The sequence below is a fragment of the Podarcis melisellensis genome (genome assembly GCF_964234715.1).
Source record: "Podarcis melisellensis genome assembly, chromosome: 7".
Classification (NCBI taxonomy): domain Eukaryota; kingdom Metazoa; phylum Chordata; class Lepidosauria; order Squamata; family Lacertidae; genus Podarcis; species Podarcis melisellensis.
Window position 1 is genome coordinate 13,412,810 of NC_138539.1, and position 25,575 is coordinate 13,438,384.

General features: G+C 45.3%; 1 protein-coding gene across 3 annotated transcripts in view; it reads right to left on the reverse strand.

Annotated features, from left to right (window-relative positions):
• NSMCE2 (NSE2 (MMS21) homolog, SMC5-SMC6 complex SUMO ligase) overlaps window positions 1-25,575 on the reverse strand; it is a 193,492-nt gene that overhangs the window by 155,351 nt on the left and 12,566 nt on the right. For all 3 annotated transcript variants that reach the window (XM_081919034.1, XM_081919032.1, XM_081919033.1), the window contains exon 3: window positions 13,148-13,254. In XM_081919034.1, the coding sequence (XP_081775160.1) occupies window positions 13,148-13,254 (107 nt within the window). The remainder of the gene's footprint in view (window positions 1-13,147; window positions 13,255-25,575) is intronic.

Here is a 25,575-nt window from a genome sequence, read left to right on the forward strand (position 1 = left end):
CGCCCCCGTGACATATAATTCTTATTATTCAAAAAGTGAACTCCTATTCAGGTGGAGGAAGCCTAAAGGGCCATTCACTGTTAATAATTCATTCTCGAATTGTCCTTCTCTTGAAAGTTTTTTTTTTAAATTATTTTATTGCAAGTGCATTTTGCCTTCTCATTTTATATCTTTATATTTTGAACCACCCTGTCACTGATGATATTATCATCAGTCAATCAATCAATCAATCAATCAATCCTTTTACAAACCTCAGAGTTATTGTGTAGGGCATTGGCAGCCGAGACCCCTATTAGTGTGTGTGTGTGTGTGTGTGTATATATGACAGAACTCCAGTAGTATTAGTGTGTGTGTCTGTGTGTGTGTATGACAGAACTCCAGTAGTTTCTAATCAAAGCCAGACCCCATGTCGTTGAGATTGTTCTTGAAAATCATAACAGCTATGAAGTGACTTTAAAAACAAAAAGGCTTGCTTTTTAAGAATTCCATGGGAACAACTGAAATATAGGTTAAGGTCGTAAGAAAGCTGTCCATCAGCTCAGCATCGTCCAGCTCATTCAGACTACCTTTTGTGATGCATTTCTAAGCACAGGTGCATGCTCTAAAACTCTGTATCTGAGCATTTTTCTTTTCCTTTTGTCCCGGTGCTTTCCCCGCAAAAAACGGCCCTTTACCTCTGAAAACAATTCTTCAGCAAACCCAAATTGCAGCTGGTTCTGATTCAAGGTTGATGAGCTGGTGAAAGCAGCAGGGCCAAAAAATAAAAATAAATAAATGCTCGGATACCGACCGGGAAAGTGCCATCGGAAGTACCATCCCTCCCCATAACCTAATAGACATTTCCGGTGTCCTTTTCCTTCATCTCAAACACACAGCAAAGTCCTCACTCTTAAATCACCACGTTTCCCAATGTTTGATCTATCCTGTTGGGACTCTTATTGAAAAAAACGAAGATGCCAGGCAGGCCCCATCAATCATTTCAACGCAACTCTTTCCCCCCACCCACCACCACCACGGAATCCTGATCTCATTTCACCTCCCGGATGCCAAGGCCACTGCAGCAAGACAGAAGTTTATTACGCATCCCTGCTGAGCAGGGTGCTCTGAAAGTCGTGTTCCACCACCTACTGGACTCCACTGAAAACTGCAAGGAGACCCAAGTGTTTTTGCAATCCCATTGCTTCTGTGTGAAAGAATACGCAACTGCTGCAAATCTGCATATTCAGTGTGCCCAAACCAATAGGTATACAGTGGTACCTCGGGTTAAATACTTAATTCGTTTCGGAGGTCAGTACTTACCCTGAAACTGTTCTTAACCTTAAGCACCACTTTAGCTAATGGGGCCTCCTGCTGCTGCCGCGCAGCCAGAGCACGATTTCTGTTCTCATCCTGAAGCAAAGTTCTTAACCTGAAGCAGTATTTCTGGGTTAGCGGAGTCTGTAACCTGAAGCGTATGTAAGCCGAGGTACAGTCATACCTCAGGTTACAGACGCTTCAGGTTGCATTTCTTCGGGTTACGGACGTGCCGAAACCCAGAAGTACTTGAGTTACTTCCGGGTTTTGGCGGCCGCGCATGTGCAGAAGCGCTAAATTGCGCTTTGCACATGCACAGAAGCGCCGAATCACAACCCTCACGTGACGTGGCGCTGCAGGTTGCGAACGTGCCTCCCACACGGATCACATTCGTAACCCGCAGCATCCACTGTACAGATTTTTGGAGGGGAAACAGTTAGTCAAGGCAACTCTATGAACAACAATGGCCCTCTTCCCAGACTCTTGGCTAAGGCACTCCTCTTTTCAAGCTAGTTGCCCCACTCCAGTTGCCTTGCCCCAATGCATTAGTTCTAAATGCCGCCCGGCCTGAAAGAGAACTTACAGCATTATGAAGATGCCTCTGCCAGGACGGAAGGGGCTCCACCTTTCTACCCAGTTAAGAAATGGGCGAGTGGCACCATGGGCACCTCCTTCTGGCAACACCTGCAGCCAAGCTGGTGCCAAACATATTGCTCTGTTTTCCTTTGGACCACATCAGTGAGACGAGAAGAAGGGGTCTTGTCATCTGGGCATCCCAGGACCTCCAGACACACTGCCCAGGCTTGCACCCTGGGGAAGGTCACTTCATAATAATAATAATAATAATAATAATAATAATAATAATAATAATAATAATAATAATTTATTATTTATACCCCGCCCATCTGGCTGGGTTTCCCCAGCCACTCTGGGCGGCTTCCAACAGAATACTAAAATACAATCGTCTATTAAACATTAAAAGCTTCCCTAAACAGGGCTGCCTTCAGATGTCGTCTAAAAGTCTGGTAGTTGTTCTTATCTTAGACATCTCGTGCGAGGGTGTTCCATAGAGTGGGTGCCACTACCAAGGAGGCCCTCTGCCTGGTTCCCTGTAACCTGGCCTCTCGCAGTGAGAGAACCGCCAGAAGGCCCTCGGCACTGGACCTTGGCATCCGGGCAGAATGATGGGGGTGGAGACGCTCCTTCAGATATACTGGACCGAGGCCGTTTAGGGCTTTAAAGGTCAGCACCAGCAGTTCTGACTTCACTCCTGGAGGCACACTCCATTGCAGACGGATGGCAAGAACAACTCCCCTCACCTCAGGCAGCAGGGCAATGGTCAGGGATGAAGGGCCTTGTAGTTAAACATATGTGGGTATGGGGAGGCAGATTCTTCTTCCCCGAGTTACAGCAATCTCTTTCCCGCCGTTGTGTGGCAATGTATTTACAGGAGTTCCCAACATGGTGTCCTTCAGATGCTGTTGGACTGCAACTCCTATCAGTGCCAGCATGTGGGCAATGAACAGGGATGGTACAAGCTGTAGTCCAGCAGTATCAGGATATTATTATTATTATTATTATTATTATTATTATTATTATTCCCCACCCATCTGGTTGGGTCGCCCCATAATAAAACATCAAACAACTTCTAAAACCACCACTACCCCAGCATTTATATTCCAGCACAGACACACCCTTTTAGACCTGTTTCATAATCGGAGGATAAAAGATATTGGGAGCATCGCAGAGAAGCAAAGTCCGTCCTTACTCAAACAGCAACCTGATGCTTGAGACCACAAACCAAGGAGTTTGCGGACTTTCCTCTTGCTATTTTCCACTACAGTATTACCCTCTACTTATGCGCACCTCTGGTTACGTACCCTTCGGGTTACGCACACGGCAAACCTGGAAGTATTTTTCCAGGTTTTGCAGTGCGCACATGTGCAGAAGCGCTCTACCGCGCCGCACGCATGCACAGAACCTCGGGGTCCGACCAGAGCTCCGGTACGGATCCCGTCCGCAACCAGAGGTACCACTGCACTGTATTGCAGAGCTGATTTCTCTCTCTCTCATGCCTTTTCCGCCTGCTTTTGTTGTTGTTGTTTAGTTGTTTAGTCGTTTAGTCGTGTCCGACTCTTTGTGACCCCCTGGACCAGAGCACGCCAGGCACTCCTGTCCTCCACTGCCTCCCACAGTTTGGTCAAACTCATGCTGGTAACCTCGAAAACACTGTCCAACCATCTCGTCCTCTGTCGCCCCCTTCTCCTTGTGCCCTCCATCTTTCCCAACATCAGGGGCTTTTTCAGGGAGTCTTCTCTTCTCATGAGGTGGCCAAAGTATTGGAGTCTCAGCTTCACGATCTGTCCTTCCAGTGAGCACTCAGGGCTGATTTCCTTAAGAATGGAGAGGTTTGATCTTCTTGCAGTCCATGGGACTCTCAAGAGTCTCCTCCAGCACCATAATTCAAAAGCATCAATTCTTTGGTGATCAGCCTTCTTTATGGTCCAGCTCTCACTTCCATACATCACTACTGGGAAAACCATAGCTTTAACTATACGAACCTTTGTTGGCAAGGTGATGTCTCTACTTCTCAAGATGCTGTCTAGGTTTGTCATTGCTTTTCTCCCAAGAAGCAGACGTCTTTTAATTTCGTGGCTGCTGTCACCATCTGCAGTGATCATGGAGCCCAAGAAAGTAAAATCTCTCACTGCCTCCATTTCTTCCCCTTCTATTTGCCAGGAGGTGATGGGACCAGTGGCCATGATCTTCGTTTTTTTGATGTTGAGCCTGCTTTAGTTAGCACCAATACTCTCTTCTTCAATCCTCTCAAAACTCTGAAATCATATAATTGTAGAATTGGAAGAGACCCTGAGGATCATCTGTGTCCAACCGCCCTGTGACGCAGGAATATGCAGCTGCCCCATGTGGGATTCGAACCTGCAACCTTGGCATTATCAGCACCACGCTCTAATAACCAACTGAGCTATGGCAAAACAAATGTTGGAAGGAAATCATTGGGCTTATGCAGGGCATGCAACCAATTTGTGTGAGATGTTGTTGTCTGGGTTTGATGGACTTGGCCATCATGTTATGTGTGCCTATAAACCCATCCAACTCTTGATGGCAGATAGGCACTTAATTGGAAGAGCTGAGCAAGCTGTTCTTCAAAGAAGCTTGTCCACTATCGGTGATCCTGCCGCTACAAAAGCTCTTACAAGCTTCCAAGAAATCAAGGGTTCCCCAGAACGGTTCAGCATTAGGCATGTCCTATTGCAGCAGAATTTATTGCATGCTCCTTCCAGAGAAACTGAGGTTTCAAAGACTTTAGCAAGACAACGAAAGCATGACACAGAAAGGGACAATGAAAAGCAAAGCAAAGAACTGGACTCTCTCAAGTGTGTAAAAGTTGTCTTCAACTTCTGAACACAAAGGCACATTCTTTGTCGACACTCACAATCAGCTCAGGTTAAGGGAGTAACTGCTAAATTAATCATTGGCGGATGCTATGGAAGGTACCTTCGTATCTCAGTCCTAGACATGCCAATGCAATAGCAGATTTCACAGCGTTCAATAGGATTTGCTTCCTGGTAAGCATTTAATAATACTAATTTTATTATTCTCGTTGGGTTGCCCCAGAAACTCTGGGTGGCTTCCAACACATATAAAAACGTAACAAAAGATTCCACATTAAAAACTTCCCTATACAGGGCTGCTTTCATATGTCTTCTGACACTGAAACCTGTTATCATGTCATGCATCAAATGTCAGGGTCCTGTCGGCGTGCAAATTTTCGCTTGTGCAAAGGGATTTTCCCTGTGTACACTCCACGCCCTCCCCAAATCTCTTCCGGAGGGTTGGATAAACCCCCAGAAAAGATTTCATGGGGTGCATTGGGGGAAGGGAGAGGGGAAAAGTCCAATTCCACAAGCGTAAGTCCTTGCGTTGACAAAATGCTTACATAGTGCTATGCTGGATATAAGTCCCCACTTCTCTCATTCGGACAGTATTTTTTTAAAAAAATTAATTGATTTGGGGGGGTACAGAGTTCTCAACAATCTCTGGACCATCTAAGACCTTCTAAAGGCAATGAGTTAGGTGCACCAAGGGACTTGCTCACAACTCCTATTATTATTAGCATTAATAATAATAATAATGACATTTGACATGGTATGCTACAGACTGCTTTTGAAACACTTGCTGAGTTACGAAAACAGTTTGTCCCCTGGGAGAGGAGGGCTGATATTCTAGAAATACAAATACATCGCTTCAGAGGACATATGGAATTAACCATGTGGTTCTTTGGATACAAATTTAAACGGTGTCAGAAGCAGGCTGGATTCCAGGGCGAGTACTAATGCAGAAACAACTACACATTCCAGGGTGGGTATTCCATATGGCTTGTCTCAGCTTTATTTTCTAAACTAAAAGCAGTCAGGAGTAATATGCCCTTTTATTTAAAAAGGAGAAGAAGAAGAAAAAGAGAGAAGGCTTTCACCAGCCAAAATGTTTGTCCCATAACAAGAGGCTATGTTGACACAGAAGGGCTATGTCAAAACACATCCCTGGAACAAAAGGTTAAAGTCCTCTGCCATATTTCATTTCCATAGGGATGTAAGTCATAATACAACAAAGCGGTGACTCAGAACCTAACACAAATCCGCTAACATGCATTAGTCATGCGACCAAAGAATGCACCGAGAGTTTACAGAAAACATGTTTGAGAAGGAAAAATAAAAATAAAACTCAGCAGGCCCAGCCAATGGACTGCCGAAATCACATGGAAATGCATGTCTCCACTCTCCACAGGTATCAATACTGGCACTTCATCGCTTTCCAGAGGTATGTGGTGTCACCCTAGCCCACGCTTCCTCCAAAACAGTTGCTTTCAAAATGTTCCAATGAGCCCCGACAGTCCTTGTGGGAGAAATCAATAATGGCAGCCATTATTCTCCCTGAAAGCAAAACTTCCCCAGGCATGCACAAAGCACACTCGGGCAACTTCTGCAGCCTAACAGGGTATCAGACCTTATTTTATCAATTTATTTTCCTGATACCTCACAATCTGTGTTGGGCAGCTGCATTGGGGAAACTAGCCGCCATCTTAATTTCCCACAGTGGCCTTGAACATTGTTCTGGGGAGGTGTTAAGGTAAAGAGGGACCCCTGACCATTAGGTCCAGTCGTGACTGACTCTGGGGTTGTGGCGCTCATCTCGCTTTATTGGCTGGGGGAGCCAGTGTACAGCTTCCGGGTCATGTGGCCAGCATGGCTAAGCTGTTTCTGGCGAACCAGAGCACCGCACAGAAACACCGTTTACCTTCCCGCTGGAGCGGTACCTATTTATCTACTTGCACTTTGATGTGCTTTCGAACTTCTAGGTTGGCAGGAGCAGGGACCGAGCAACGGGAGCTCACCCCATTGCGGGGATTCGAACTGCCAACCTTCTGATCGGCAAGTCCTAGGCTCTGTGGTTTAACCCACAGAGCCACCCGCATCCCATATGTATGAGATCAGCGCGTCCAGGCTTTGCGGACCTCTCAGCAAGCAGCGGGAGCCAGCACTGGGCTCCCACAGCTTGCGGAGAGCTGCCTGTTTGGGGGCTGGGGAAGCTCGGGCGGGCCTTCCCCGCCCCAGCCCCGCCCCTTTATTCCCCCCCCCAAAAAACTAGGTGTGCCTTATGGGACGGTGCGTCCTATAGGGCGAAAAATACGGTAAGTTGCCATCTGTCATTCGCTTCAAAGGGGCGTATTCAGCAAAGTTCCCCAGCAAATTGTGCCATTTCTAGTTAAATTTTAGAAATGTTGAACCGGCGTTGGGAAAAAATCAAAATGCAGGCCATCAGCCTACACGGCATTTTTTCGCTATCTGCTTAAAGGAGAAAAGAAAGAACACTTGGGATGTTAATAGATTATAAAAATGCAGGAAAGGATTTTTACCCATTTCAGAGTTTTAGCACTTCAAAAATGCAGACCAACCGGATTTGGAAAATGAAACTTATCAGAGCTTTAGCTCACAACAGGACTCGATTTATTCAGAGAGAAGCTTATTGCCCCAGACTTGGAAGGATTAGCAAAATGCCACAAATACTATAACTGGAAGATTAAAAAACATTGTGTTTCCAACGCTTCCTGTGGAGGGAGGGGGAGTTGCAACAAAAAGGAGTCCAACTGTGTCCCTCTCTCACTTTCCACAATTACGATGCAAAGTGAATTTAGCTACGTTTTTCAGCCTTCGAAACATCAACAAGAAATTGGGGTGGGGGGTGGAGAAAAATAATTGTCACATTAAAAGAGTAACCCCGTGGCATACAGAAAGTGGGTCCACTAGGACTTGGGGATACCCAATGAAGCTGAATGCCAGAGGATTCAGCACAGGGGGGCGCAGGTGGCGCTGTGGTCTAAACCACCGAGCCTTTGGGGCTTGCCGATTGGAAGGTCGGAGGTTCAAATCCCCGCAATGGGGTGAGCTCCCGTTGCTCTGTCCCAGCTCCTGCCAAACTAGCAGTTCGAAAGCATGCCAGTACAAGTAGATAAATACTGCATTTACTCGAGTCTAATGCGCCATTGAATCTAATGTGTTTCAGAACCCTGAAACCCCAAAAAGAGCATGTGCTGGCGAATGTAAATGTGCCATCGAATCTAATGCGCACCTTAATTTTCACAACATAATTTGGCCAAAAAAGGTGAGCGTTAGATTTGAGTAAACACAGGAGGTACCACTGCAGTGGGAAGGTAAACGGCGTTTCTGTGCGCTCTGGCACTCGTCATGGTCCTCCTTGCGTCAGCAGCGATTTACTCTTGCTGGCCACATGACCTGGAAAAGCTGTCTGTGGACAAATGCCGGCTCCCTCGGCCTGAAAAGTGAGATGAGCGCTGCAACCCCATAGTCACCTTTGACTGGACTTAACTGTCCAGGGGTCCTTTATCTTTAACCATGCAGTACATAGCTAAACTATGGCATTTGTCTCCACCGAAAGCAGCGATGGCCGCCAACTTGGAAGGCTTTTAATAATAATAATGGAAAAAAAATATTTATATCCCGCCCTCCCCAGCCGAAGCCGGGCTCAGAGCGGCTAACAACAGTAAAAGTAATACAGTTTACATAAAATCACAATCTATTAATTGAAATACATTCTAAAATCAATTCATTCTAGAATCAATTCAGAATCAAATTAATGGCAACCATTGGGCTAGGGTTCTATGAGGATTACCGAAGGAAGGGGTCAGACTGTGCCTGGGCCAAAGGCCTGGTGGAACAGCTCTGTCTTGCAGGCCCTACAGAAAGTGTCAAGTCCCGCAGGGCCCTAGTCTCTTGTGACAGAGCGTTCCACCAGATCGGGGCCACAGCCGAAAAAGCCCTGGCTCTGGTTGAGGCCAGCCTAACCTCCCTGTGGCCCAGGACCTCCAAGATGTTTTTGTTTGAAGACCGTAAGGTCCTCTGTGGGAGAGGCAGTCCTGTAGGTACCAGAGTCCTAGGCCGTATAGGGCTTTAAAGGTTAAAACCAGCACCTTAAACCTGATCCTGTATTCCACCAGGAGCGGGTTAGAAAAAATCACGGAGAAGGAGGCTACTAGCCAAGATGGCTGTGTGCTGCCTCCACAACTGGAGGCAATGCTCCCGATTACCAAGTGAGCAACCTCACTGTGACCGCATGCCGTTGACAGGTGAGCAGCCTCGAACGGCTAGAGCCTGACTGAAAAGAGGACCTCTCAGCTCAGCCTACAACATCCTTTTATCCTGCCATGTTGCATGGTTGCTTTTCACTCCTATAAGAAAAACGTAAGCCCTGCAAGCTGGAGAACACAGCGGCGGCAGCGAATGCAAAACCCACCTCCCACTTCCAACACACGACTCCCCCCGACAGGAATGGGCAGAACAGCCGTGATGTGGGTTTTCCATAAAATTTCCCTACCCACATTAAGGTTGTTTGCATTGGGGAATATTCCATTTGCAAGGGCAAATTTTTTGATGCTTTAGAGAGCGATCTAATTTAGTGCCTTTATTTGCTTTCAGGAAACAAAGGTAAAACAGATGATAACACATTGAAACCAAACCTGCCTAATAATGTATTTGCAACTGACGTATATCTGTGGCTACTAACAGCTTATGAAAACAGAAACTTCTTTGTTGAAAATTAAAGCACGGGGAAAATTCCTGCCCCACATCACTGGAGAACAGCGCAAAATATATCTTGTCTGCACAGCGCTATCGACGATACAAAAGTCTTCCCTCCCTCATCACAAGCAAACCATAATGGAAGGCACTTTCTCAATAGAAATGAATGGATAAGAAGGAGGATCTAGGGCAATCAGAGAGGAGCTGGTCTACCCCATTTTCTTTCAGAATACACCACTTAATTTCTTCTCCCCACTGCTTTTCCAGGGGAAGAAGACACCCTTAGCAATCTGGTTAGCATTTTGTGGCAACTGAATATATTCCGTCCTCATTGGAATGTACTGTATTTCCCCTCGCCGAAAAAAAAAATATTTTTTTGTGCTAATGTAATGGCGCTGTGAATTAAACCACAGAGCCTAGGACTTGCTGATCAGGTCAGCGGTTCAAATCCCCGCAACGGGGTGAGCTCCCGTTGCTCGGTCCCTGATCCTGCCAACCTAGAAGTTTGAAAGCACGACAAAGTGCAAGTAGATAAATAGGTAACGCTCTGGCGGGAAGGTAAACGGCGTTTCTGTGCGCTGCTCTGGTCCGCCAGAAGCGGCTTAGTCATGCTGGCCACATGACCCGGAAGCTGTATGCCGGCTCCCTCATCCAATAAAGCGAGATGAGCGCCGCAACCCCAGAGTCGACCACGACTGAACCTAATGATCAGGGGTCCCTTTACCCCTTTACCTAATGGCTTGGTTGCCCAGACCATGACTTAGTACCTTCTGTGTACAAAGTATGTGGTTCTCCATTAGAGTCAGTCAGTGTTCATCTCTAGTTTGGAGAAATCACCAGACAGTTTAGCAAACCAAGAATGGCTTCTAAGACAATGGTTTGAATGATGGATGGGGAGATGCAGAGAAGCTTTGGAAAGTAAGTATAGGGAAGATCTGGAAGTCCACTTTCCCCACCCTCCATCTAATTGATGGACCCCTGAGACAAGGGTGGGGAACCACTGCCCTTTCAGATGTAGATGAACTACAACTCCTATCATCCCTGGCTGTGGTGTGGTTGATGGGAATTGTAGTTCAACAACATCTGGAGGGCCAAAAGTCCCTCACCCCGTTCCAAGAAGTCATTATGTAATCTGATTTGGGGAAAGAACTACTATAAATAAGGTGGGGGGGTTGGTTATTTTCTCTCCCTTTCAGGCTACTGATGTGGCAGGTGATTCACTCATGTATATGCGGACAAGCAGGTTATTAAACATTGTTGTGGGTGATAATACCTTTTATGGGCTAATTTGCAAAGTTATGGCAACACGAAGATCATTGGGAGGGGAAATCAAATCAGTAGGGCTATGGATTGGGATTACTGGTGAATTTCAGTTTCCCCACTAACATATTCCCCACTTGTGGCTGTGTAAAAGCTGCTATGCCAAATTACCATCCTGCTGTAGCTATTCTTACAAACAACCGACCAGGTAGTGTGTGTTTAGCTATTTTTCAAGGCTTAGGGTAATGATGTTTTTACCGACGCTGCATCAAAGTGCCACTTAGCAACTGTGTTACTGGAAGTTTTATGGGTTATATTCTTCCAGGACATTACGTTCTGTTCTCGTACCCATTAAAATTAGTTTCCTCATATTGTGCAACTAATCGATCTTGAACCTGAATATTCTTCTTGGGCAACTCTTCTTCTTGATCCTGAATATTCAGAGAGATTCCCATCAGGATGAATTTCGCAAATCTTCCTGCTTCGAACTGTTATATAATAAATGCTGCAGAGAAGGAAAACATTCCACCTCTAGCACTTCCCACCAGAAGTTACTCGTTGCCTGGAAGTCCCTCCCTCCCTCCTCCAATCAGCAATCAGTTAGCCTCTTGCATCAGTCAAATTCATTCTACAACCCCAAAAACTGCAAGGAGTTGGGGTATATTCGGGGGGGGGGGCACACATTGGTTACTGTTACTAATATTATTGTTTGCATCTTTATTTTAGATCTTATTATGATTCGTGTGGAAATGGTTCACTGTGGCTGTGTACTTTTTGATGCTTTATCTATTGTTTATGACTGCTTTTGCTATGTTTGAAATTATGACATTTGTTTCATATTGTAAGGCAAAAGGTAAAAAAGGCAGCTAGTTGGTTGCTGGACTCGATCCAGCAAGGCTCTTCTTAGGTTCTTAAGATAACTGAGATCCGTCCAATTTGTTGTTAGCTAATCCTAGTTAAAGCTATGGTTTTCCCAGTAGTGATGTATGGAAGTGAGAGCTGGACCATAAAGAATTGTTGCTTTTGAATTATGGTGCTGGAGGAGACTCTTGAGAGTCCCATGGACTGCAAGAAAACCAAACCTATCCATTTTGAAGGAAATCAGCCCTGAGTGCTCACTGGAAGGACGGATCCTGAAGCTGATGCTCCAATACTTTGGCCACCTCATGAGAAGAGAAGACTCCCTGGAAAAGACCCTGATGTTGGGAAAGATTGAGGGCACAAGGAGAAGGGGACGACAGAGGACGAGATGGTTGGATCGTGTTCTCGAAGTTACTAACATAAGTTTGACCAAACTGCGGGAGGCAGTGGAAGACAGGAGTGCCTGGCATGCTCTGGTCCATGGGGTCACGAAGAGTCGGACACGATTAAACGACAAACAACAACAATCCTGGCATGTAAAGAGCTGCATAGAATATATATTTGTGCATTTGTGGTCACACCTTTATCGTGCCCTTAGTGCAACCCTATGATCAAGAAAATAGGGAGGTGAATCTAAGGAAGTAAGTTGTGTTTGGTCTTTGCCATTGGACCGACCAATTACACACACACAACAACAACAACAACAACAACAACAACAACAACAACACAACCCCTCTCTACTTGCCCGTTATGGCTTGCTTCGCTTTGGTAATGCTGTATATAAAAGAGGATCTGTTCTTTTGCTTTCTTCCTAAAAGTTAAGCCAAATAATGGCATCATTGTTTACGTTCTTGGTCTTTAAAAGGGTGTTGGTTAACTTGGAAGTAGAAGAGAGAGAGAGAGAAATACAGTAGTTCAAACATACTGGAAAGGAGAAGTAGCGCAAGGTAAGTCATTTTACAGGTGAGATAAATGTCTCACAGAAGGGAGTTTCCACTCCTGATCAAACAAAGGGTTTCCCACAGTCCGTTGCTGGAAACATCACAGCAATCCAATGGCTCATTTCTTACTCAGCGGGTTGCTGAATCAATCAAAAGAGGATGTTGGTAAGGTTCACCTGCTGTTTCGCTCCAACAGCAGCTTAAGTCAACAGCAGCTCGGCTTTCAAAGCCACGCAACTGTATGAATTACTGACAATCCTTCATTTTCATCAGACATGTTTATTGTTTTATAAGTAGCACGGGGTAAAGGGTTATTTGAGGCAGGAGAGAGAGAGAAAGAGTTGAACTCCAGGAACTGGCAGATATCTCACAGTGACTTGCATATAGTTCACAAGTCAGCTGAACATGTCTACTAAAATCCACCAAAAATTGCTTCACCTCAACCCTCAACCCTCAACCCCTAGCATTTCTGGGGAATGTCCCCTGTCTGAAACCCCAGAGAGTTTCTGGTCAGTGAAGGATATACTGAGCTAAATGAACCAATAAGGCAGCTTCCTATGCTCTTCTGTACTGCCAAACTTCAGTTTTATCCAGTTTGTCAAAATACCTTTCAAATCAGTGTGCCTCTGTAGGGGTCATACAACTTGTTCCACATGTAACGTGACAGTTGTCGCTTACCTGATTCACAGTGTCTTCAACTGCTTCCATATAGTGGTTCATTTCTCTGCTCATTGCAGCATATTCCAACATCACTCTTTCCATTTCGTCAACCTCTTTCATGTCGTCTGCAAAATAAACGATTTATTTTGTGTGTGTGTGTGTTTTAAAAAATAAAGGCATTTGTTCTTCCAGACCTAGTGAGCTCATGGCTCTAAAGGAGTCAGACAAACACCAGAGACAGGATGAGAGGAAGAAGAAAAAACACTTTAAGAGGTGGAAGAAAAAGCTGAAAACAATAAATTGATTTCAACATTAAGGCGGCAGTTCTCCAAGTGCTGTGTTGCAGTCTAAAGCTCTAACCCAGGGGTCAGCAAACTTTTTCAGCAGGGGGGCAGTCCACTGTCCCTCAGACCTTGTGGGGGGCCAGACTATATTTTTTTGGGGGGGGGATGAACGAATTCCTAGGCCCCACAAATAACCCAGAGATGCATTTTAAATAAAAGCACACATTCTACTCATGTAAAAACACACTGATTCCCAGACTGTCCGCAGGCCAGATTGAGAAGGCAATTGGGCCGGATCCAGCCCCCTGGGCCTTAGTTTGCTTACCCATGCTCTAACCATACATTTAAAACAAAGGATGTACAGGCCTCGTGAGTGGCAGAAGAAGAAGAAGAAGAATTTCTTATTCTTTGTTTCCAAAGCTAGCAGATATTTTGCACTTCAGGGTGGTAACACCGGAGTATTATCACTGTCAAATCAACATGGATACAGATAACCATTCACCAGCTGTTCACCTGACACACTGCACGTCAATCACTTGCTACGCTAGTTGTATAACTTTGATGGGCAGTAGGGATATTTCTCCTTGCTTGGTGGGGAGGCACAAAATAAATTTACCAAGAGGTTACAGTTGGATGAGAGGTTCTCCACAATTAGCCCTCTCCCGTTTCATCTTCTCAAGAACCCTGCCAGGTAGGCTGGGCTGAGAGGGACTAGCCCGGTAAACTTCATTGCCAACTGGGTTCGAACTCATGTCTCCTCAGATCTCTAACCGCCACAGCACATTGGTTTCCCACAACAGTTTTATTCTAAATACAGTGGTACCTTGGGTGACATACGCTTCAGGTTACATACGCTTCAGGTTACAGACTCCGCTAACCCAGAAATAGTGCTTCAGGTTAAGAACTTTGCTTCAGGATGAGAACAGAAATCATGCTCTGGCAGCGCGGCAGCAGCTAAAGTGGTGCTTCAGGTTAAGAACAGTTTCAGGTTACGAACAGACCTCCGGAACGAATTAAGTACTTAACCCGAGGTACCACTGTAACCGCTTTTATTTATTTTCATAGCACAGAAGATAAATTTTGAGGAAACAATTGCTACGGCAGACAGCGACTGATAAAATGACAGACTTTTGTCATGCCATGTGTTTCGTTTGATTGCTCTACGAGATCACACCACATTTTCCCATGAGTGCTGGGTGGATTCCTGCCACAGCCTGAACCATTTAGGTATTCCATAAACATTTGCCATCTGTTATAAAAGGAATATGGATTCGTGTTTGGCATAATGGTTTTATTCCAAAATATTTGTTGTTTTCCTGCCCACCACTACCGAGAGTATTTTATTCATACCCTTCAAACACTTTCCCACTTCAACTTTTGTCAACGTACATTTTGTCATACAGCATGACAGGTGTTTTCCAGGTTCTTCAAACGTTAAGTTATGTTTTTACAGCTTTTGCAATCAAAAGTCACTCTGCAGTTCTTGGGCAACCTCAACGAATGCATTACTCAGAGAGACACTTCCCAGATTTTTTTATGCAAGAAAGATGGTGAGAGAGGGAGAAAGAGTGTATGTCTGTGTGTGTAATTTCAGTTACCAACACCTAGTCATTAGGCAATCAGGGTATTTTGTGCAGAAGTTATATTTAGTGACTCATCACGTTGCCTGAGAAATATTTAATAGAAACACAAATGCCCTCTCTTGTTGAACTACGCTTTAGACTATAATTAATCCCCATTCTTATAAATGCCAGCGTTCTAACATCAAAACCTGAGTCAGCGTTTTCTAACCCACAGGAGATCATGGGAGGTGTGCTTGGTGCTGGAAGTGTCCCAACAAGAAGCTGTGCCTTACCTGTAGAAATTAGCAGCCCAAAAGATTTGTGTTTTTCTCCCCCACAAAGGCAGTATATTCTATCTTTTAAGATCCATCTAATAATGATAATCATAATTTATTATTTATGCCCCGCCCATGTGGCTGGGTTTCCCCAGCCCAACTTCCAATCTTGACTTTTTACCTTTCTCCCCAATTGCCCTTTTCTTCATCGCAACACGAAATCTGCTGCATCGCATTTCGCGGAAAGGATGTGCACATGGTGCAAAAGTCCAGAGTTAACGTCTCTGCCAGTTGTGCAATCTCCTTCCTCAGCAAAACACCCAAGTTGTGTGACAAGCCCTCTGCTTGCCATGATGTTAGATCTCTGCCAGTTCCTTCCTAACAAGTCTTATGGGGCAACCCAGCCAGATAGGTGGGATATGATGATGATGATGATGATGATGATGATGATGATGATAATGGAGGCGGCTATGTGAACAGCCCATGCCGAATGGAGAAATACACTACCTCATGCGCTTGAGCAACCAACATTTAGTTTCTGCTGCAATCCCACTTGCATAATGTTGACCTTGGAAGGTCACGCTTAGCTGCCAGATTTGACTACCGCAATGCCTGGAGAAGAGGAGGTTAAGGGGTGATATGATAGCCATGTTCAAATATATAAAAGGATGTCACATAGAGGAGGGAGAAAGGTTGTTTTCTGCTGCTCCAGAGAAGCGGACACGGAGCAATGGATCCAAACTACAAGAAAGAAGATTCCACCTAAACATTAGGAAGAACTTCCTGACAGTAAGAGCTGTTTGACAGTGGAATTTGCTGCCAAGGAGTGTGGTGGAGTCTCCTTCTTTGGAGGTCTTTAAGCAGAGGCTTGACAACCATATGTCAGGAGTGCTCTGATGGTGTTTCCTGCTTGGCAGGGGGTTGGACTCGATGGCCCTTGTGGTCTCTTCCAACTCTATGATTCTATGATTCTAATGCGTTCTAGGTGGGGTTGCATGATGGAAACGGCAATGGGCCCAAAGTGTAGGTCCAGGAGGCTGGTTCATGCCAGACAGTTAGAGGATATTACGGGGAAGGGTTGCAGCTCGGTGGTGGAGCAACAGCTCTGTGTGCACAAGGCCTAGGGGTCAAGCCTTGGTGTTTCCACATTCACACGAAGTACAGGCAACAACCGACTTAGGTGCGTTTGAATGATGCACGATTGCACAGGCACGCACAGCGCTGAACCCAGAAGTAGCTGCCAGGGGTGGAACAGGGCAGAACGGGCTTATGCATTTGGGGGTCCGAACCATAACCTCCACTCAAAACGAGGACTGCCTGCACTAAACCATGGTGTGTTTCACAAATGTATGGTTTGTTTGAATGTCTGAATCCGGCCAACCAGACTAACTTGTAGCTTCATGCTACTCACAGAACCATGAACAAAATGCAGAAAGAGATCCCCCTTCAAATAATAATTATGTTGATGATGATGATATTTATTCAAAGTTACAGTGGTACCTTTGGTTGCAAACGGGATCCGTTCCGGAGGCCCGTTCGCAACATGAAAAGAACGCAACCCGCAGCGGCGTGTCTGCGCATGCGTGGGTTGCGATTTGCCGCTTTTGCGCATGCGCGTAAAGTCATTTTGCGCTTCTGCGCATGCGGCAAAACCCGGAAGTAACCCTTTCCAGTACTCCCGGGTTGCCGCAGGATGTAACCTGAAAGAACGTAACATGAAGCGGACATAACATGAGGTATGACTGTATACAGAAATACATACCCATTTATAATATACTAAGCAAAGTCGGAAGGAAGGAGAAAGTTAAAGAAGGAGAGAAAGCGAGAGAGAAGGAAAAGAAAGAAAGAAACTAAAGACAAGAGTAGAATAAAAGGACTTCTCTCTGCAGCTACATATGGTATACATTCTTTAGAATCCAACTATTCTATCTTTTATAAGCCAGTATTTTTTCAATCTTCAAATCCAGAGTTTGTGTGTGAGAGAGAGAGAGAGAGAAAGAGAGATCCCTTTTTGACTCTCATTCTTTTAATATTGGAATTTGAAGTTGCCCCCAAACCGGCTAGCAGCAGTGTCAGGTCAGGTAAAAGATAGCACGTTTCCCCCAGCAGCTCTTGTGTGTCTCTTCTAACCCCACCCTGCCGCTATCCAATGCACTTTTAGCATTTAGCTAATTTCTCCTTTAGGAAGCTACTCTCCTCCCTTGTCAGGTGAATGCGCCTCCTACAAGACTGACATGCATTGCACTTCATGAATCACAAGGAAGATTTGTGTAGCAAGCAACCGGCAGCCTCCTCTCCGCGGCCCAAATGAATCACAGCTGCAGCATACACAAAACTTCACCCGTTCTACGTCTCTGAAATCATGCAAAAGGAGAAATAGATGAAGGAATCGTCACTCAACAGTGACCTGCGATTCTCATAAAGAGAGAGAGAGAGAGAGAGAGAGAGAGAGAGGGGGGGGGTGTCTTGCCTGAAACCCCTTCAGCATATCAAACAACGGCTTAATTGCTGCGGATCCTCAAGAGCTGTTTATATATATTTAGGAGCAAATAAACAGGCAAAACCCAACTGAGACAAGAAGGATATTAAATAATTGCCTCTTACACTGCATTCTTCCAGTGTCAACATTCCAGCCACAAGAGCTCCACTGCTAATTTCAAAATGATGCTCATCAGAAGCATTTCTGGTTTTCTAATCTCTAGGTGTGGGGCCTATCAAAAGATTAATCTTTATTTGAACTTACTGTACAGAACTTAATGTACTAGCAGTACTTTTAGAAAGAACAAACTTTACACAAGATGGATCCTAAATTTACCGGGGTTCTCATGCGCAGAATACAAGAGGAGGTGGGAGGAAGGGAAATAATCCATGTGGCTTGTTTTGCTTTCGAAACACTGTCAATTATTATTTGTAATAGGCACCGGCAGTTTTGCATAAACAAAGCTGCATGGATGTAACTATTCCATTGCAGCAGTGTGCAATCGAACATGGAATTTGGTTTGGCAGTTAAGTAGACAGAGAAGCCGTGCTCTTTTTAAAAATAAAAATAAAAATCAATGCACAAATTTGAGCGATATACTAAGTTTTACCTGGTCGTATGTGGGCAACACCTGCTGAACTCTAAGAAGGGAGAGAGAATTCCACAAGAACTTTCTACACTCCTAGAAAAAGGAGCACACTTGACAGCAAAGAGTTGGCCAAGTTTTGCCAACTTCACTACAGATTTAAAAAGAGGATTTAAAGCATCCGCTAAACCTGGCTCTTACGCACCCTGATTTCTGTCATGAGCTAATCCGGATTATATTGGTAAATCTGTAGCAGGAACTGGAGTAGGAAGGATCATATCTTTGGGGCAGAATTAAAGCAGCTTTATGGGCACTGCTACACATTATAGGAAACTTTATAAGTGCGGTTTCCTACTTCCATTTTAGCTGCCAAAAAAAAAAAAATATCATGGGAATTTTGGTTCAGCGAGGGTGCTCAGAGTCCCTTGAAAATGATTTCTAGAGAGCCACTGCCAGTCAAGAGCACGTGATGCTAAGCAAAATGAACAAATAGCCTGATATAGTACAAAGCAGCTTACTGCTTCCCCAAGTTCCTATTCCAAAACTAAAGTTTCTAGGTTTCTCTGGGGGGAGAGGATGGCTGGCATAAACAAACATCTGAGTATTGCAGCAGCCGCAGCCGCAGCCCGCTTTCGAACTCTCCCATATTTGTAGAATCATAGGCGGGTTTTTTCCAATGTTACCCAGATAATAAAAATTTATAATAATAATTTATTATTTATACCCTGCCCATCTGCCTGGGCTCCCCCAGATGTTTGCACATATTTGTCGGGCACTCTTGATTGCGGCTACTGAATTCAGCTGGCTATTATCGCATCGAGAACAGCTGCCAGGACATGATTACAAACTGATAGCAAGTTCTACATACAGTAAGCGGACGTACAGTGGTACCTCAGGTTACATACGCTTCAGGTTACAGACCCCGCTAACCCAGAAATAGTACCTCGGGTTAAGAACTTTGCTTCAGGATGAGAACAGAAATCATGCTCCGGTGGTGCGACAGCAGTGGGAGGCCCCATTAGCTAAAGTGGTGCTTCGAGTTAAGAACAGTTTCAGGTTAAAAACGGACCTCCGGAACGAATTAAGTACTTAACCTGAGGTACCACTGTATGCTTACAATGGATCAGTGTTTAATCCACTACTGTCCATTCTGACTGGCAGTAGCTCCCTGAGACAGTGGTCCTCTTGCAGACCTATTTTAACTGGCGATGTTGGGAATTGAAGTCGTTTCCGAGCACAATTCAAAGTGTTGGTGTTGACCTTCAAAGCCCTAAACAGCCTCGGTCCTGTATACCTAAAGGAGCATCTCCACTCCCATTGTTGTGCCCGGATGCTGAGGTCCAGCGCTGAGGACCTTCTGGTGGTTCCCTCACTGCGAGAAGTGAGATTACAGGGAACCAGGCAGAGGGCCTTCTCAGTAGTGGCACCCGCCCTGCGGAACGCCCTCCCATCAGATGTCAAAGAGAAAAACAACTACCAGACATTTAGAAGACATCTGAAGGCAGCCCTTTTCAGGGAAGCTTTTAATGTTTAATGGATTACTGTATTTTAATATTTTGTTGGAAACCGCCCAGAGTGGCTGGGGAAACCCAGCCAGATGGGTGGGGTATTAATCATCATCATCAAGATATCCCGCAAGGCAGCAGAGATCAGAGTTTTCCTTCTTCTAGGTGGGCTACCTTCCTAGGTTGACAAGCCCCACCTTCCCCTTACAAACCCTACCGATAAATATTGGGGAACACTTCCAAACCATGTGAACAATTTGTCCAGGTGTGCAGTGAAATGTCATTTTTCCTCCATGTTTTTTGTTTGCTTGTTACATACAGACAACTAAAGACAAAACTGTTTGGTGTGATTTAAATTGAAGGAAGTCTTCTGGTGCCCACCATCAGACCAGGCGGCCCACAAAGCCCCTTCTAGGTATGCTTCTGTAACTACTCAGACATGCAGGTGACCAGTGAATTGCACTCTGAGCCCCGCAACATAATCATTTCAGCTAAATTATACAAAAACCATGTGACTCAAGACTACAAATGAAGACAGCAGCCAGAAACCCAACCAGATGGGCGGGGTACAAATAATTAATTAATTAATTAATTAATAATAATAATAATAATGTTCCCCTGCACTATGCAAAGCCATTCCTATTCCACTGAGCAGAAATATCCTGCCTTTTGTATCACCAACACTCTGGTCACACAGAGTAGACTCTGTGGGTCGAAGGTGCCTTCTAGGTCAGAGGAAAGCATCAGCTGAGCTTACAAGACAATGGAGACACACCAGGCCTTAAGCCAACTTTTCCGTCCAAGCCAATTCCTCCAGAAGACTCTTTGGCCTCACCTGCTTGAGTCTGACTCTGACCCTCACTTACTTTGCACCAGGGTCAAAGTCCCCCACTTAAACCTCTTGCAAAGCCAGGCTTTCCTCCAAAACAGTTTGGTTTAAGGAGAGCTTAACCAATAAGTGAGAATGTTATCCAAGTCTGCCTGCTGCATCAGATCCCTGGCTGAGGCCTGGTTTCGCTTACTCTCTTTGTACACCTGAAGCAAGCTCCCATCCCCTGCGAATATCATTTTCCTTAAGGGTTATTGCCCACTCATCGAACTGTTTGTGTTATTTATCTCGCTGGGCTGCATAATAACCGATTTAAAACCTGCTTTAGTCTCTCGCAACACAATTAAATAAGACTTATAGAGGTTAATTATAAACCATTTCATAATAACAGCACCCTTCAGTCGTTAGGAGATGTTTAGTATTGTTTTCATCTGAGTTTTAACAGCATAAGTTCACTTTACCCCCCACTAGAAGATTTATTGTGTTCTCTGCTTTATTCCGTTTTCTAAATAGGGGCCTAAGCTTGCAAACCCATGGGGCACAGATGCACAATTAAAACATAGGGCCTTCATATTTTATTTTTAAAGCCCCTAGCATTTCTTGGCCACTCTTCTGAGCGAGGAGGAGAAAAGAGGGAACAATGCGAAGGATTTCCCAAGCCAACATCCATCTTCATCTCTTTCTAAAGACCAGTCCCTATTCCTTCAACCAGCAGTGCTTTTGTTGTTGTTTAGTCATTTAGTCGTATCCGACTCTTCGTGACCCCATGGACCAGAGCATGCCAGGCACTCCTGTCTTCCATTGCCTCCCACAGTTTGGTCAAACTCATGTTAGTAGCTTCAAGAACACTATCCAACCATCTTGTCCTCTGTCATCCCCTTCTCCTTGTGCCCTCCATCTTTCCCAACATCAGGGTCTTTTCCAGGGAGTCTTCTCTTCTCATGAGGTGGTCAAAGTACTGGAGCCTCAGCTTCACAATCTGTCCTTCCAGTGAGCACTCAGGGCTGATTTCCTTCAGAATGGAGAGGTTTGATCTTCTTGTAGTCCATGGAACTCTCAAGAGTCTCCTCCAGCACCATAATTCAAAAGCATCCATTCTTCGGCGATCAGCCTTCTTTACGGTCCAGCTCTCACTTCCATACATCTCTACTGGGAAAACCATAGCTTTAACTATACGGACCTTTGTTGGCAAGGCAATGTCTCTGCTTTTTAAGATGCTGTCTTGGTTTGTCATTGCTTTTCTCCCAAGAAGCAGGCGTCTTTTAATTTTGTGGCTGCTGTCACCATCTGCAGTGATCATGGAGCCCAAGAAAGTAAAATCTCTCACTGCCTCCATTTCTTCCCCTTCTATTTGCCAGGAGGTGAAGGGCCCAGTGGCCATGATATTAGTTTTTTGATGTTGAGCTTCAGACCATATTTTGCTCTCTCCTCTTTCACCCTCATTAAAAGGTTCTTTAATTCCTCCTCACTTTCTGCCATCAAGGTTGTGCCATCTGCATATCAGAGGTTGTTGATATTTCTTCCGGCAATCTTAATTCCGGCTTGGGATTCACCCAGCCCAGCGTTTCGCACGATGAATTCTGAATATAAATTAAATCAGCAGGGAGACAATATACAGCCTTGTCATACTCCTTTCCCAATTTTGAACCAATCAGTTGTTCCATATCCAGTTCTAACTGTAGCTTCTTGTCCCACATAGAGATTTCTCAGAAGACATCTCTACTGCAAGAAAAATCAGGGGGTATAGCCATGGGACAGGATAACCCAGCATGGCTTGGCTTTCTCAGCACGGAATAGCTTCTGCTATCCAAGACCAGGGCCAGCCAAGGCGGTGCCCTCCAGATATTGCTGAACTACAAATCCCATCATCTCCAACTAGTGGCAGTGCTGGCTGTGGCCAATGGGAGTTGTAGTCCAACAACATCTGGAGATCAGCCTGTTGGCCATCCCAACAGGATTCCACTTGGTTGTATAATGGTCGACAATCACCTGGCTTCTCAGTCTGAGGAACCAATCATGGACTGGTTGGATGCAGATGAATGGTGGGTCAAACCAGCTGGGGAACCACCAAAGGAAGAAGGTTCAAAGCCCCGGAGATAGTGGTGGGACAATGATCACAGGAAGAAGACTTGGAAGAGGAGGTGTTGGAAACTGAAGGGGGTAACAGGGCTCCATGAGTTGGGAGAGTCTGTGACAGAAAGAAGAATCAGAGGCAGAAGAATGAAGGAGGAGAAAGGGATGAGGGCGGCCAAGAGGCAGAGATGAGTCCGCCTGGTGAAAAGCTGCAGGTGTCTCCCCCTCCTGCCACGACAAACACCCTTCACCACTTGTCTCCCAGAACCAGAAGAGGCATGAAAAGCGCAAAGGACAAGTTAGCTTAAAACAGGTGCAGTCTCCTATTGCTTGAAAGAAGCCTTGGAAAGGAGAAGACAGATGGCTGTGGGGAAGCAGGGACTTTTAGTCTCAGCAACCTTTTTCATTTTGTAGGACCTACAGGGCATGAGCTGCTATGCTCATTAGTCCTGAAACCCAGCCAAGTCTGTGAAGATTGTGTGTTTTCTCTAATAAAGAGTTAGCTCCAGCTCTGAACTATGTGATTTACTGTCCCTCAGGCAAGGACAAAGCTCCTCTCAGACTCCCCATTGATTGCCTTGATGTTCCCAAGAAACTGCCCTTATACCAGGTTGTATATATACCCTTATACCTGGCTGTACTCCCAGCCAGAACTGTCTACTGTGTCTGGCAGTCTTCGGCATCTCAGAAACACAATCTTTCCAGTCATCTGCTACCTGGACGTTTCTTTAACTGGAGACACCAAGGATCTTCTGCATGCATGCCATGTGTTCTACCGCTAAGCTATGATCTAGGGATGGGCAATATCAGGTTTTCAACATTGTGATGAAGCAGAGTTTGGATTTGATATCCTGCTTTATCACTACACGAAGGAGTCTCAAAGCAGCTAACATTCTCCTTTCCCTTCCTCTCCCACAACAAACACTCTGCGAGGTGAGTGGGGCTGAGAGACTTCAAAGAAGTGTGACTATCCCAAAGTCTCCCAGCAGCTGCATGTGGAGGAGCGGGAAAGCGAACCCAGTTTCCCAGATTACGAGTCTACCACTCTTAACCACTACACCACACTGGATCTATCACCAACTAAACATTGTGATTACCTTGGGTTACATATGCTTCAGGTTACAGACTCTGCTAACCCATAAATAGGAGCTCGGGTTAAGAACTTTGCTTCAGGATGAGAACAGAAATCATGCTCTGTCAGCGCGGCAGCAGCAGGAGGCCCCATTAGCTAAAGTGGTGCTTCAGGTTAAGAACAGTTTCAGGTTAAGAACGGACCTCCGGAACGAATTAAGTACTTAACCCGAGGTACCACTGTATACCAATATATCATGGGAGGCATCAGCCGACTTCGCGGTCTTCCCCACATTGTGATTTTTGCATAGCACACAGACACATGCACCAGGATCCACAATATGTTGCCAGGTCTGATGAAATTATGAAACCATTATCACAACACTGACTTCAAATCGGTTTGGGACGATATATCAATATATCGCCCAGCCCTACAAGGCTCCTTTTCCAGACTGATTACAGGCAGGGCAACAGTAGCTAGGGTCCTAACCATACACTCAAGACCCCCAGTCCATGCATGAATGAGATCGAGAAAAAGAAGTTATCTATGTTGGTGTCTTCCCACCAGAGGCCAGCCAACACCCTCCAGGCCAAGGAGGCTGGGGAAATCTCCCTGTCAGGCATCTATCTCCTCCATTATGCATTATTGCTCCCAAGTAGCCTTGAAACTAATAAGACTGGATGAAGAATTACTCCCACATACTGTCACAGAAAGCCTGATTCAGATTTAACAAGGTCAAGTTTTTACCCATGAGATGCCTTGAAAAACTAATGAGTTTGGTGAAGTACGTCCTTTATATTATCTCAGGGCACACCCGCGCCTCGTTGCAGAAGGGAATGGAGTTATAATTAAAACAAGGGCAGAGGGGTTTTTTTAGCAACAGGGGAACGTACTCCTGAATGCAAAGCTAAGCACCTCGGCACATTACAGACTTTATCCATTTCCTTATTCATCTCCTCTAATCCGGCATAAACCCGCACACAGCAGAATGGTATCTGGCACAGCATCACTGGAGTCCGAAGAACGGGAAAGCCGTGGTAATATCTCTGCTGCCTCCCCCATCCCCCGGGATAAAAGGCAGGGCCAGGAAAGTAAATTATGGGATGGCAGGAGGACAGCTGATATAGTACTGGTTCTCAGAAAGTTTGCATGCACTTTCATTTTGCACTTTCTGCTGTGGGCATTGGTGTAATAAAGGGACAGCCAAGGAAATGCCTGGCAGGTGTTGCTGGACTCCGATTCCCATCAGCCCCAACCTGCATGGCTAATTGTCAGGGATGATGGGAGTTGTAGTCCAGCAAACACTAGTAGGGGGGAACACTACACTGGCTACCCCCCACCAACTAAATACACACATTTTGTAAGTTCAGGGTGCGGGGCAGTACTGCAGCAGCACACTTCATCCTACTGTGGGAGCATTTGTTGACATGCGTGCATGAATGGATACGCCTAAGTTACAGACATACCGGCAAATGCACATAGTGGGCTGCTGAAATGCCACCCTCAAATGCACTGTGGGAATATGTACTCCAGTGGTACCTCGGGTTAAGAACTTAATTCTTTCCGGAGGTCTGTTCTTAACCTGAAACTATTCTTCTTAACCTGATGTACCACTTTAGCTAATGGGGCCTCCCGCTGCTGCTGCGCCGCTGCTGCGCGATTTCTGTTCTCATCCTGAAGCCAAGTTCTTAACCTGAAGTACTATTTCTGGGTTAGCAGAGTCTGTAACCTGAAGCGTCTGTAACCCGAGGTACCACTGTACTGCCCAAGGTGAAACACAA